The sequence below is a fragment of the Cetorhinus maximus genome, chromosome 19 (genome assembly GCF_964194155.1).
Source record: "Cetorhinus maximus chromosome 19, sCetMax3.hap1.1, whole genome shotgun sequence".
NCBI classification, from domain to species: Eukaryota; Metazoa; Chordata; class Chondrichthyes; order Lamniformes; family Cetorhinidae; genus Cetorhinus; species Cetorhinus maximus.
In genome coordinates, this window is record NC_135897.1 from 94,753,267 (window position 1) to 94,767,282 (window position 14,016).

The following is a 14,016-nucleotide window of genomic DNA, read 5'->3' on the forward strand; positions in this document are numbered from 1 at the left end:
GGGCCACAAGGGTTAAATTGGAACTTACCAGAATGAGATTGACGGAATTTTGTTGGGAAGGGTATCAATGGATTTGGAGCAAAGGTATTTAAATAGAGCTGAGGTACACATTGACCCTGAGCTGCTTGAAAGACAGAATAGGCTCGAGGGGCTGAATGGCCTTCTGCCGTTCCTGTGTTCTGCTGTCGACTGGTCCATTCTGCCAGCACTTTTCGGCCTCTATTTCAGACATGCCCTCTCTAATTGCCGAGGGTGTCTGTACTGGGCATTCACCGCATGACGGTGTCAAGTGGGGTCCATGGTGCCTCTTGCATTACCCTTTTAAATCCTACTGCCTGGTTTTAAATTTCAATCCTTGCGTCAGCCTTAGGGTGGAGCATGTGTGCCCGGTCCGAAACTGGCAAAGAGGAGACGTCGCACTCCGGAGTGAGAGTACAGTGAACTGACTGCAGCAAGGAGACAATCCCTGGATCGCAGGTAAGGAAACCATTCTCAGATCGTGCGAAAGATGAGATTTCCAGATTTGCAGACTCTCTAAAAAGTTGCGCTGAGATTTTAGTTTTAGATCTGAATTCCTTTCTGTTTCACTTGCTTCCTGTTATGTTTCAACACAGATTCCTGAATTTCGAAAGGAATCTCAAATGAGGGCTTGTCCCGCGGCTCCCCCACTTGCCCCCCAACTTTACAACCCCAAACTCCCAATCCCCAGGTCTGTCCGCGGATCCCAAGCCGCGAGTCACCAGCCCACTGTCAGCTCCGGAGGTTTGAGGATCCGGGGAGGGTGAGGGCGAGGGATTGCCTGGTTACCGCACTGTAAATGTGGAGCTGGAGCAGCTTTGATAGATCCCCCCTCACCCGCTTTACAATCCATAATCTGAATTACAATTAGTCATTTCCCCTTGTTCTACCTGTTAACTGGGAGCTAACAAAGCACGGGTAACAAGCCCCAACAAGACCCATTTGACAGGTGTATACTTTATCAGCCTATTTATAACTCCCCGAGTGTTTCACTCTCCATCGTATGGTGAAAAGTGACCATGTCACTGGTCTGTAAGATTTTTTTTTGCTGTGTTTTGCTGGGTGTTTGACAGGGCCTCAGCAGAACAACTTATCATAGAATTATACAGCACAGGAGGAAGCCATTCGACCCATCTGGTCTGTGTCAGCTCTTTGAAAGAACTCTGCAATGAGCCCCACTGTGCCCTCTGCTCCTCTATAGTAGGGGAACCTGCCGGCACCTCATTTAAAGTTAGACAGTGCATGTTGGCTGGCTATTCCACCAGGGAGGGAGGGAGGTGGGGAGGGGGGGAGAGATCACACATCCAAATCCCGAATCTTTCCCCTTCCCAATATGCCAAGCCTGCAGATTTTTCATGCTGTCATGGGAAGAACCATGGGTGAGATACAGAGGGCCCCAAACCGCCCACTTAGCAGCCAGACCCTGCCTGCCGGGCAAATCTGATCCACACACAGGCTTAAAGCATCAGAGCAGCACAGCTTAGTCCAGACACACACAGGCCGTGGGGGAGTCGGTGGTGTAGTGGTATTGTCACTGGATGAGTAATCCAGAGGCCCAGGCTAATCGTCTGGGGGCACAGGATCAGCGGTAGCTGGTGGAATTTAAATTCAATCGAAAGCTAATGACCATGAAACTATCAATAATGTCCTTTAGGGAAGGAAATCTGCTGTCCTTGCCCGGTCTGGCCTACATGTGACTCCCGACCCACAGCAATGTGGTTGCCCCTTAACTGCCCTCTGAACTTAACTGCCTAGCAAGCCACTCAGCTCAAGGGCAATTAGGGATGGGCAACAAATGCTGGCATTGCCCTTGATGCCCACATCCCATTAAAGAATTTTTTAAAAAATTTTAAAATAAAATGCACGTCATGGAGGAAATCAGGCCCCGTTCCAAATTTTTTCAACACTGCCTCCACTGGCTGATTGGGGGAACTGTCCAAAACAAAGAGTTGCCTATTCAAACACATAATGGACTGAGGGACAGAACGCAGAGAATTGTGCTGAATGTTTGTTTTTCAGGCTGGAAGGAGGTCCAGTTCTCCAGGCATCAGTATTAGGATTGTTGCACTTTCTGATGTGTGTTGATGAACTGGACTGGGGTATAGAGGGCACAATTTCAAAGTTTGCAGTTTCAACATGTTCTGCCTATCACACAAGTGAGTCATGTGGTATGTGAATTTCACTGCCAGTGTAATGCTAGGTATGTAGGCCGTACATCCCAAAGACTGGTGGATTGTATCAAACAGCGTGTCCCCGCCGCTGTTCGCAGTGGGCAGGGTACAGACCGTACCCAACCAGCCCGTACTTGCAAAACTCAAAACACAATGTCCAACATTAGATATGATTTCGCGATTGGACAACATTTGCTAAACAATCTTCAGTGTGCTAAACATTACGCTGACAACCAATTTAAGATTAACAGCTGGGCTCACAATGTGGCACATTTGTGTGTACTGGAAGCTGCATATATTAATACACAGGACCCTACTCTTTGCAAACAGAAAGAACATGTTTCAGCTGAACAAAATAAGTGACAGCCATTCACTGATTCATTCCTCAAGCAATGTCTTGACCAATCAGGGTCAAGCTTTCTGGTTTAAAATCTCAAACAATGCTTGGCAGCTAACTGTCAGTCACCATTAACTGGTGCATTCTCCATGGCAACACCAATCAGAGTCCACCTGCCAACCAATCAGCGCTCTCTTCCCATACAGTACAAAGTTGTTGCTTCCCCTGACATTGGCATTCTTGCGATTGTCCTGATGAGTGCAAGATGAAAAGCTTAGGAAAACCTTTTTCAGCAACACTCAAATACCAAATCTCAAAGGGAGCAACAATTTATACTACATGAGAAAAGGGTACTAATTTGCCAACTTGATTCAACTTGCCAACCAATCGGCACCCTTTTCTCAGGCAGTATAAATTGTTGCTCCCTTTGAAATTTGGCATTCTTAAGCCTGTCCTGGTGAGTGCAAGACCAAAAGCTTTGACAGCAAGTCTCCTTTTATTCAGTAATACTTGAATTTCATTATATTAATGGCCAAGTTGTCACCTCCATCTCTTCCTGGTCTGGAATGGCTCAGTTATTTGTTCTCTTTGAGTGTTTTGCCCAATACTTATTCCTCATCCAATATCACTGAAACTCCAAGGATTAAATTAGGTAAATTACATCAGCCTGTATTTCCTGGAATGTGGAATGTTAAAGGGTGATTTGTTTGAGTTTTTAGGATTTTGAAAAAAATTGATGGAGTAGGGTAGAGAAAAACGTTTTCTGCTGACGGGGCAGTCCAGGACAAGAGGAAAGAACCTTAAAATCAGAGGCCGGCCATTTCAGGAGGGACGTTGGGAAACACTTCTTCACACAAAGGGTGGTAAAATTGGCAGTACCGCCACAAAAGGCAATAGATAATGGGTCTCCATCAATAATTTAAAATCTTAGATCACTAGATTTTTGCTCGACAAGGTTATTAAGAGATATGGAGCCAAGGTGGGTGGATGCAATTAGAATATCATTTCATTGAATGACAGAACAGGTTCAAGGGGCTGAATGGCCTATTCTTGCTCCCATACGTTGGTCATTCCTGCTTGTAGGATCTTGGTGTGCAAATTGGCTGCCATGTTTCCTACAATACAACACTTTGAAAAAATACTTCATTGACTGTAAAGCTCTTAGGGAGATCTTGAGCTCAGGTTTCAAGCCCATGTGATCTCCATCACCAAAACTGTCCATTTCCACCTCCGCAACATCTCCCGTTTACACCCTTGCCTCAGCTCATCTGCTGCTGAAACCTTTGTCCACGCCTTTGTGACTGACCCGATTTGATTCTTTTAATGCTGTGCTAGTCAACCTCCCATTTTCCACCATCCATTAACTTGAGCTCATCCACAACACTGCTTCCAATGTCTAACTCCTTCTAAATCCCTTTGCTCACCAATCTACACTGGCTCCAGGCTAAGCAACATCTAAAATTTAAAATTCTCCTCCTTATTTTCAAATCCTTCCTTGGCCTCACCCCTCCTAATACTGTAATCTCCTCCAGTCCTAAAACACACTTAACAGCTCTTGTATTCTCTCAATTCTGGCCTCCTGCCCATCCCTGATTCTAGTCACCCCACCTTTGGCTGCTGTTCCTTCAGCTGTCTAGGCCCTGTGTTCTGGAATTCCCTCCCTAAATCTTTCTGCCTCTCTACCACTCTGTACTATTTTTTTAACACACTTCTTAAAACCTTCTTTGAACAAGTGTCTGGGCACCTGCCCTCTTACTCGTTTACATATCTTATTCTTATTTTTATTGCTTTTATCGTTTGATCATAGCTCCTGTAAAGCACATTGCAATGTTTTACTCCTTTGAAGGTTCAATATAAATGCAAATTGTCATGGTTCTGATTTACATTGAATCACCAGCTGCCCACCTGCTCTTTCTCAAACACCCAGGCCCGAAATATCCAAAGAAAACTGAGTTTACAGCAATTGTAACAGATGCCATTTTACACCACTGTTAAATTTAGCCCCTACTGTGTTTAAGTGCTATAACTTATCTGGGTCACAGAACTTATCAATGGCAAAAATTATACTGTTTTTTGAAAGAGTTTCCCTGTGTTGACACATTGGAATGGCAGCACAGAATGAGACCATTCAGCCCATCATGCCACCTGTGCCAGCTCTCTGAAAGACACATCCTCTCGGTTCTAACCCATACTTCCCCATAGTTGTTTAATTTATTTTTTTCCCAGTTTTTATCAACTCCCCTTTTTAAAAATTCTAAATTCCGTTTCCCCAACTTTTTCCCTGGTCAGAAACCTGGGGTCCTCATTAAGCTGTGCGTAATTCACTTTAATCTCACTTTAACCTCACTCTGTGTTCTCTTTCTCTCCCTCTCTTCCTCCACTGTCTCTCAGCTATCATATCACCTCTTTAACACCCTGTCTTTAATGAGCTGTCACTTCCTACATTTAAACATGCGAAGACAGATGCCATTATCTCCATTCCCTCAGGTTGTTTGTGTTCCATTTGACCCTGAGCTTCTGACCCCATATTCTCTCCATTACAAAGACCACCTACTTCGCCTCTGTAACATCCCACCCTCTGAGCCTGCCTCAGCCTGTCTACTGCTGAAACCCTCATCCATGCCTTTATCACCTATGGACTCCACTCTTGCAAGGCTTTCCTGGCCGACCTCCCATCTTTCGCCCTCTGTAAACTTCAGCTCATCCAAAACTCTGCTACTTGAATCCTAACTCACACCAAGTTCCATTCACCTACTCATTAATCTACATTGGCTCCCAGTCCAGCAATATATGAACATATGAGATAAAAACAAAAAACTGCGGATTCTGGAAATCCAAAACAAAAACAGAAATACCTGGAAAAGCTCAGCAGGTCTGGCAGCATCAGCAGAGAAGAACAAAGTTGACGTTTCGAGTCTTCATGACCCTTCAACAGAACTAAGTAAAAATAGGAGAGGGGTGAAATATAAGCTGGCTTAAGGTAGGGGGGTGGTTGTAGGGACAAGCAAGCAGTGATAGGAGCAGATAATCAAAATATGTCACAGACAAGAGAACAAAGAGGTGTTGAAGGTGGTGATATTATCTAAGAGACTGTGCTAATTAAGAATGGATGGCAGGACACTCAAGGTACAGCTCTAGTAGGGGTGGGGTGAAATAAGACTAAAAGGGCATAAAAGGTATAGATTTAAAAATAATAGAAATAGGTGGGAAAAGAAAAATCTATATAAATTATTGGAAAAAACAAAAGGGAAGAGGAAGAAATGGAAAGGGGATGGGGATGGAGGAGGGAGTTCAAGATCTAAAGTTGTTGAATTCAATATTCAGTCCGGAAGGCTGTAAAGTGCCTAGTCAGAAGATGAGGTGCTGTTCCTCCAGTTTGCGTTGAGCTTCACTGGAACAATGCAGCAAGCCAAGGACAGACATATGGGCAAGAGAGCAAGGTGGAGTGTTAAAATGACAAGCGACAGGGAGGTCTGGGTCATTCTTGCGGACAGACTGAAGGTGTTCTGCAAAGCAGTCGCCCAGTCTGCGTTTGGTCTCTCCAATGTAGAGGGTCACCCCCCTGGCGGCATTCCGTAGGCATCGTTCCCTCAGTGACACCCTGGTCCACTCCTCCATCACCCCCTACTCCTCAACCCCCACCTACGGCACCTCCCCATGCATACGCAAAATATACAACACCTGCCCCTTCACTTCCTCTCTCCTCACTGTCCAAGGGCTCAAACACTCCTTTCAAGTGAAGCAGCATTTCACTTGCATTTCCCCCAACTTAGTCTACTGCATTCGCTGCTCCCAATGCGGTCTCCCCTACATTGGAGAGACCAAATGCAGACTGGGCGATCGCTTTGCAGAACACCTTCGGTCTATCCGCAAGAATGACCCAGACCTTCCTGTCGCTTGCCATTTTAACACTCCACCCTGCTCTCTTGCCCACATGTCTGTCCTTGGCTTGCTGCATTGTTCCAGTGAAGCTCAATACAAACTGGAGGAACAGCACCTCATCTTCCGACTAGGCACTTTACAGTCTTCCGGACTGAATATTGAGTTCAACAACTTTAGATCATGAACTCCCTCCTCCATCCCCACCCCCTTTCCGTTTCTTCCCCCTCCCTTTTGTTTTTTCCAATAATTTATATAGATTTTTCTTTTCCCACTTATTTCCATTATTTTTAAATCTATACCTTTTATGCCCTTTTAGTCTTATTTCACCCCACCCCCACTAGAGCTATCTGTACCTTGAGTGTCCTGCCATCCATTCTTAATTAGCACATTCTTTTAGATAATATCACCACCTTCAACACCTCTTTGTCCTTTTGTCTGTGACATCTTTTGGTTTTCTGCTCCTATCACTGCTTGCTTGTCCCTACAACCACCATCCCCCCACTTCTCTCCCCCCACCCCCCCACCTTAAACCTGCTTATATTTCACCCCTCTCCTATTTTTACTTAGTTCTGTTAAAGGGTCATGAGGACTCGAAACATCAACTTTGTTCTTCTCCGCCAATGCTGCCAGACCTGCTGAGTTTTTCCAGGTATTTCTGTTTTGATATGAACATATGAGTTAGGAGCAGGAGTAGGCCACTCGGCCCCTCGAGCCTGCTCTGCCATTCAATAAGGTCAAGTCTGATCTGATTGTAACCTCAAGCCCACATTCCTGCCTACCTCCAAAAACCTTTCACCCCTTTGTTAATCAAGAATCTATCTAGCTCTGCCTTAAAAATATTCAGGCTCTGCTTCCACCACCTTTTGAGGAAGAGAGTTCCAAAGACTCTCAACCCTCTGGGAGAAAAAAATTCTCCTCATCTCTGTCTTAAATAAGCGACCCCTTATTTTTAATCAGTGACCCCTTGACTTTAGACTTAACATTAAAATTCTCATCCTTCTGTTTAAACCCCTCAATGGATTGTGGAGATGTATAAATCGTTAAAATACCTTGTGATGTTTTTCAGTTAAAGGCACCTATCTCTGTAACCTCCTCCAGTTCTGCAGCCACCCCAAAATCACTCCACTCCTCTGATTCTGGACCCTTGTCTATCCCCCAATTCACTACACAATTTGCAGCCATGCCTTCTACTTCTTGGGTTACATGCTCTGGATCTCTCTCCCTAAACCCTCTCCTTTAATGTTTTTAAGTCCCTCCTTAAAACCTCTCCACCAACTTGGAAAATGAGAATACTTAATTTGGAGGAGGGCTGTGACAAAATACAGAAAGACTTGTAGAATGGGTGTGTAATTGTCTGCGAGTAATCCAGAGACCCAGGGTAACGCTCTCGGGACCCGGGTTCAATTCCCGGCACGGCAAATGGTGGAAATTGAATTCAATAAAAACCTGGAATTAAAAGTCTAATGATGACCATGAAACAATTGTTGATTGTTGGAAAAATGTATCTGGTTCACTAATGTCCTTTAGGGAAGGAAATCTGCCGTTTTTACCTGGTCTGGGCTACACGTGACTGCAGACCCACAGCAATGTGGTTGACTCTGAAATGCCCTAGCAAGCCACTCAGTTGGATCAAACCACTACAAAGTCTCAAAAAAGGAATGAAACCGGACGGACCACCCGGCATCGACCCAGAAACGACAATGGCAATCTCAGCCCTGTCGACCCTGCAAAGTCCTCCTTACTAACATCTGGGGGCTAGTGCCAAAATTGGGAGGGCTGTCTCACAGGCTAGTCAAGCAACAGCCTGACATAGTCATCCTCATGGAATCATACCTTACAGACAATGTCCCAGGCTCCACCATCACCATCCCTGGGTATGTCCTGTCCCACCGGCAGGACAGGCCCAGCAGAGGTGGCAGCACAGTGGTATACAGTCGGGAGGGAGTTGCCCTGGGAGTGCTCAACGTCAACTCCGGACCCCATGATGTCTCATGGCATCAGGTCAAACATGGGCAAGGAAACCTCCTGCTGATTACCACGTACCGCCCTCCCTCAGCTGATGAATCAGTGCTCCTCCATGTTGAACACCACTTGGAGGTAGCACTGAGGGTGGCAAGGGTGCAGCATGTACTCTGGGTGGGGGACTTCAATGTCCATCAAGCAGCACTTGCTTAGCAATAACCTGCTCACTGACGCCCAGTTTGGGTTCCGCCAGGACCACTCAGCTCCTGACCACATTACAGCCTTGGTTCAAACATGGACAAAAGTGCTGAGCTCCCGAGGTGAGGTGAGAGTTACTGCCCTTGGCATCAAGGCACCATTTGACCAGGTGTGGCATCAAGAAGCCCTAGCAAAACTGGAGTCAATGGGATTCAGGGGAAAACTCTCCACTGGTTGGAGTCATACCTAGCACAAAGGAAGATGGTTGTGGTTGTTGGAGGTCAGTCATCTCAGCTCCAGGACATCACTGCAGGAGTTCCTCAGGGTAGTGTCCTAAGCCCAACCATCTTCAGCTGCTTCATCAATGAGCTTCCTTCCATCATAAGGTCAGAAGTGGGGATGTTCGCTGATGATTGCACAATGTTCAGCACCATTCGCGACTCCTCAGATACTGAAGCAGTCCATGTCCAAATGCAGCAAGACCTGGACAATATCCAGGCTTGGGCTGACAAGTGGCAAGTAGCATTCGTGCCACACAAGTGTCAGACAATGACCATCTCCATCAGGAGAGAATCTAACCATCGCCCCTTGACATTCAATGGCATTACCATTGCTGAAACCCCCACTATCAACATCCTGGGGGTTGCCATTGACCAGAAACTGAACTGGGCTAGCCATATAAATACTGTGGCTACAAGAGCAGGTCCGAGGCTTGGAATTGTGTGATGAGTTACCCACCTCCTGACTCCCCAAAGCCTGTCCACCATCTACAAGGCCCAAGTCAGGAGTGTGATGGAATACTCCCCACTTGTCTGGATGAGTGGAGTTCCAACGAGACTCAAGAAACTTGACACCATCTAAGGCAAAGCAGCCCGCATGATTGGCACCCCATCCACAAACATTTACTCCTTCCACCACCGACGCACAGTAGCAGCAGTGTGTACCATCTACAAGATGCACTGCAGGAATTTACCAAGGCTCCTTAGACAGCACTTTCCAAACCCACGACCACTACCATCTAGAAGGACAAGGGCAGCAGATAGATGGGAACACCGCCACCTGGAAGTTCCCCTCCAAGTCACTCACCATCCTGACTTGGAAATATATCGCCGTTCCTTCACTGTCGCTGGGTCAAAATCCTGGAACTCCCTCCCTAACAACACTGTGGGTGTACCTACACCACATGGACTGCAGCGGTTCAAGAAGGCAGCTCACCACCACCTTCTCAAGGGCAACTAGGGATGGGCAATAAATGCTGGGCCTAGTCAGCAAAGCCCACATCCCGTGAATGAATAAAAAAAAGAATTTCAATATCGATAAGTGAGGTAGTGCATTTTGGAAGAATATATTCCTTGAGAAATAAGTGTCTAAATGGGGTAGAGGAAGAGAAGCTTCTGAAGCACAAATCATTAAACCTCCAACGCAGGTTAATAAGACCGTTTTTTAAAAAAAAACACAAAGCATCTGAATTCATTTCTTGAGAGTGAGAATTGAAAAACAGAAAGGTTATGGTAAACCTATATAGAACCTTGATTATATCACACTTGCAGTATGTGTTTGTTTTGGGCTCCATGTCCTAAAAAAGATTTAGAGGCAATGGAGAACGAAATTTTCAAGGCTGGTACTAGAACTGAGAGGTTACAATGATTAGGAAAGATTGAATAGATTGGGTCTTTTTTCTCTCAGGGATGGTCTCACAAAAATCTATAAAATTATGAAAGGATTTGAAAGAGTGGACAGAGAAAAATTGTTTCCACTTGTGGGGAACTAAGAGTCAGAAATATAAGACCATCATTAACAAATCCAATGGGGAAATCAGATGAAAGTTCTTTATTTAGAGTGTTTTTTCTGATTTTCATAGGATGTGGACATTGCTGGCAAAGCCAGCATTTGTTGCTCATCCCTAATTGCCCTTGAACTGAGTGTTAGGCCTTGCTAGGCCATATCAGAGGACAGTTAAGAATCAATAAGTAAGGATGGCAGATTTCCTTCCCTAAAGGGCATTTTAAAACAGTTGATGATGGTCATTCCTGAGATTAGCTTCATATTCCAGATTTTTTAACTGAACTTAAATTCCACCAGCTGCCATTTGAATCCATGTTCTCCAGAGCATTAGCCTGGGCCTCTGCATTACTAGTCAAGTGAGATTACCACTGTGCCACCATCCCCCCCCGTGTGAGAGATAGGTGAGAATGTGGAACTGATTGCTACAGTGGTTGAAGCAAATTGTGTAGATGTATTTAAGGGGAAGCTACATAAACACACGAGGGGGAATATTTTGATGACATTTAGGTGAAGAGAAATGGGAGGAGGCTTGAATGAAGCAGGAACACCAGACTGCACCTGGTGGGCTAAATGGCCTGTTTCTGTAAATATTTAGCAGCTCATCTTTTTGTCCAAACTTTTGAGCAACCTTCCTAATGTCCCCTTTTCAGTTTCCATTTTCTGTACAGATCAATAATTTGTTTTAACCTTAAGTCTTATTTTTATTCCTTTCCTTCAACATCATATGGTCTCTATTTACCAACACACCAACCCCTAATACTGAGTAATCGAAGCAATTCCTCTCCTAATGTTGTATTTATTCTCAGGATGTGAGATCACTGGCAAGGCCGGCATTTATTGTCCATCCCTGATTGCCCCAGGTAGGTGGTGGGGAGCTGACTTATTGAACCATTGGTAACAATGTAGTCACAGCTTGCTAGGTAAACTCATGATCATTCACATTGGTGACTGGAGTCACACATAGTTCAGACCAGGTAGAGACAGCAGATTTCCTTCCCTAAAAGACTTCAGTGAACCAGATGGATTTCACAATCCAACAGCTTCATGGTCACGTTTACTGAAGGCAGAATTTTCTTCAACTGAATTCAAATCCTCGAACTGCCCGAATAGAATTTGAACTCATGTTTTCAGAATTACTCGTGTAGCAATGTAACCACTACGCCAACAACAACCTGCACCATATCTGACCCCTTTATACCTTTACACTAATGAAACAAGACGCCCAGACCCTCTCTGTGGTATCATCCACACCTCAGCACTTTTACCCGCTATTTAAGTGAATCATTTCTGTATCCTGGTCTTTTATTGCACTATCTCACCTGCTTCTTTTGACTGATACAAAGTTCATTTCATTTTAAAGCTTTCTGTTTTAATTGGTCTTTTTATTTGCAGAGACTTTAACCATTTTCCAAATGGCAGGAAGACCATCTAATCATCGGAGAAAGCAGGGAGCTAACCCAAACCAACCTGTGCCTCAGGAGGGAGCTGTACTACCTGCTACTAAAGCAGCCAGTCCGAGGGGTTCACGATCTGCAAGCCAAAAAGGAGAGGCAAAAGGTGGGAGTCCCAGATTGGCCAGACCTTCAAGTGCAGGAAGACCTTCGAACCCAACTGCTAAGACCAGAAACCCTGAAGCACAGAGATCCACAAGGTTAACTACCAGAGGAGCAGAGAGCAGCGATAATGGTGCCATGCGATCCACAGTGGTTGTTGGTAGTGCCAACTCTGGATCCAAGGCATTGGGTAAAGCGACAGGCACCAAAAGCCAAGCTGACCAAAAGAGTCAACCTAGCATGTCCTTAGGTCCAGCAATGATCAGTAAGCAGAGGGCAGCAGAGATCGAGAAAGAGACACGGGGTCAAAGGGAAAACCAAGCCTGGTTCGAGCAGCGCAGAAACCGGATCACAGCCTCGGTTGCACACAGGATTTCCCACTGCAAGTTTGTGAACGGAAAAAGCACTGAGGTCCCTCAGTCCTACCTGAAGCCCATCATCGGCCAGGGCTCAAATGTCAATACTCCCGCGATGAAATGGGGGGTCCAGAAAGAGCCCATAGCCATCAGAAAATATGAGAAGCAGAAGTCTGAGAACACCAGGCACCAAATATCTGTTCAACCATGTGGGCTGTTCATTGACCCAATGAAGAGCTGGTTGGCAGCAAGTCCTGATGGAGTAGTGGTTGACAAGACAACCGGAGATACCATCAGCCTCATCGAGGTCAAATGCCCCTATAAGCACAGGAATCACACTATCAACAAGGCGTGTAAAGACAGAAAGTTCTGCTTGGAATGCAATGACGGTGAATTTCAGCTGAAGAGGGATCATTCTTACTTCACCCAGATTCAGTGCCAGTTGGCGGTTGCGGGCCTCAACAAGGCCGACCTTGTGGTCTACACGGAACATGAGATTGCTATTGTCCCAGTGCAGTATGATGAAAAGTTCTGGAAGAATGCCGTGGACAAACTGGAAGATTTCTACACCAGAGCAGTCTTGCCGAAATTACAGGAACAAAATCTGGCCTTGGCAAGTGAAGAATAAGCCCGTGAAATATGCGCTAGGATATTTTCAGCCGCACTGAATGTCCCTACACTTGAAACATTTGGACTTTTTTTTTCAAGAAAACGCTGAGAAGAAATTTCACAGTGGCCTTTGGAAAATTGCTATGATGTGAAACCATGGATTTTTCTGTGCTTATTACCAGGGAACAGTTACAGAGCTTTTGTGGTGAAGAAAGTGATAACATTTGAGGAACTGTCTATATACAATGTATTTTAACACTGTGCTTTTAGTGAAGAAAGAGCTACATTGTGGCCAGATGGAGAGAGAGAGAATTGGAGTAGGAGGAGATTCATGTGGAATATAAGCACTGGCACGGATCAGTTGGGCTGAATGACCCTGTTTCTGTGCTGTAGATTCTGTATAATTCTAGGTGATAAAACATGAACTATTTAACCAAAGTTGGGTTAATCATGATCCTTTCACCTCCTGAATATGGGATGAAACTCTCCTGTGCCCTCCACCCAGATTTCGTGAAAGGATTTCATGTCCCAAATGAGGAAAATCTCCAGGCTTCTGATTCCATGATCTTCACAATATCCCATCCAGAAACAAATAAATGGCTAAAAGCAAAATACTGCGGAGGCTGGGAAATCTGAAGAAGAATCATACGGACTCAGAACGTTAACCCTGTTTCTCTCTCCACAGATGCTGCCAGACCTGCTGAGTTTTTCCAACATTTTCAGTTTGTAAATAAAATGGTTACTTGCCACATTTGATGTTTGTGGGATTTTACTGTCGATGAAGTAGCTGCTCTGCTTTGTTCCCGGAATTCTACCGTTCTTTAAAAATAAAGTAAAATCGTGACTAGACGTAGTAACTAATTAGTTGCAAAGTGCTTTGCAATATTCTGTATTGCACATACACGTCTTTAGCAAAAGGACTAGAGGTGACACAAGGTAAAACTTCTTTATGCAACAGGTGATTAGAATTTGAAATGCTCAGCTTGAGAGAGTAACGGATATAATTCCAGGGTAACCTTAAAAAGGGAATCAGATAAATACTTGAAGGAGAAAAAATGTTGCAGGTGTATGGGGAAAGCGCGGGACAATGGGACTAACTAAATGGTTCTTCAGAAGAGCTGGCACTGACCTGTTGGGCCGAATGG

At 45.0% G+C, this 14,016-nt stretch overlaps 1 protein-coding gene across 1 annotated transcript; it reads left to right on the top strand.

Moving 5' to 3' along the window:
• The first annotated feature begins 389 nt into the window (after nucleotides 1-389).
• On the top strand, nucleotides 390-13,718 carry LOC144694046 (uncharacterized). Its single transcript, XM_078564402.1, has 2 exons — nucleotides 390-477; nucleotides 11,746-13,718. The coding sequence occupies exon 2, from the start codon at nucleotides 11,766-11,768 to the stop codon at nucleotides 12,888-12,890; it is 1,125 nt and encodes a 374-aa protein (XP_078420528.1). The 5' UTR covers nucleotides 390-477; nucleotides 11,746-11,765; the 3' UTR covers nucleotides 12,891-13,718.
• Nucleotides 13,719-14,016: the final 298 nt, after the last annotated feature.

Excerpts from the sequence above, each read along its gene's own strand:
- LOC144694046 (XM_078564402.1), top strand. The coding sequence starts at position 11,766 with ATGGCAGGAAGACCATCTAATCATCGGAGAAAGCAGGGAGCTAACCCA.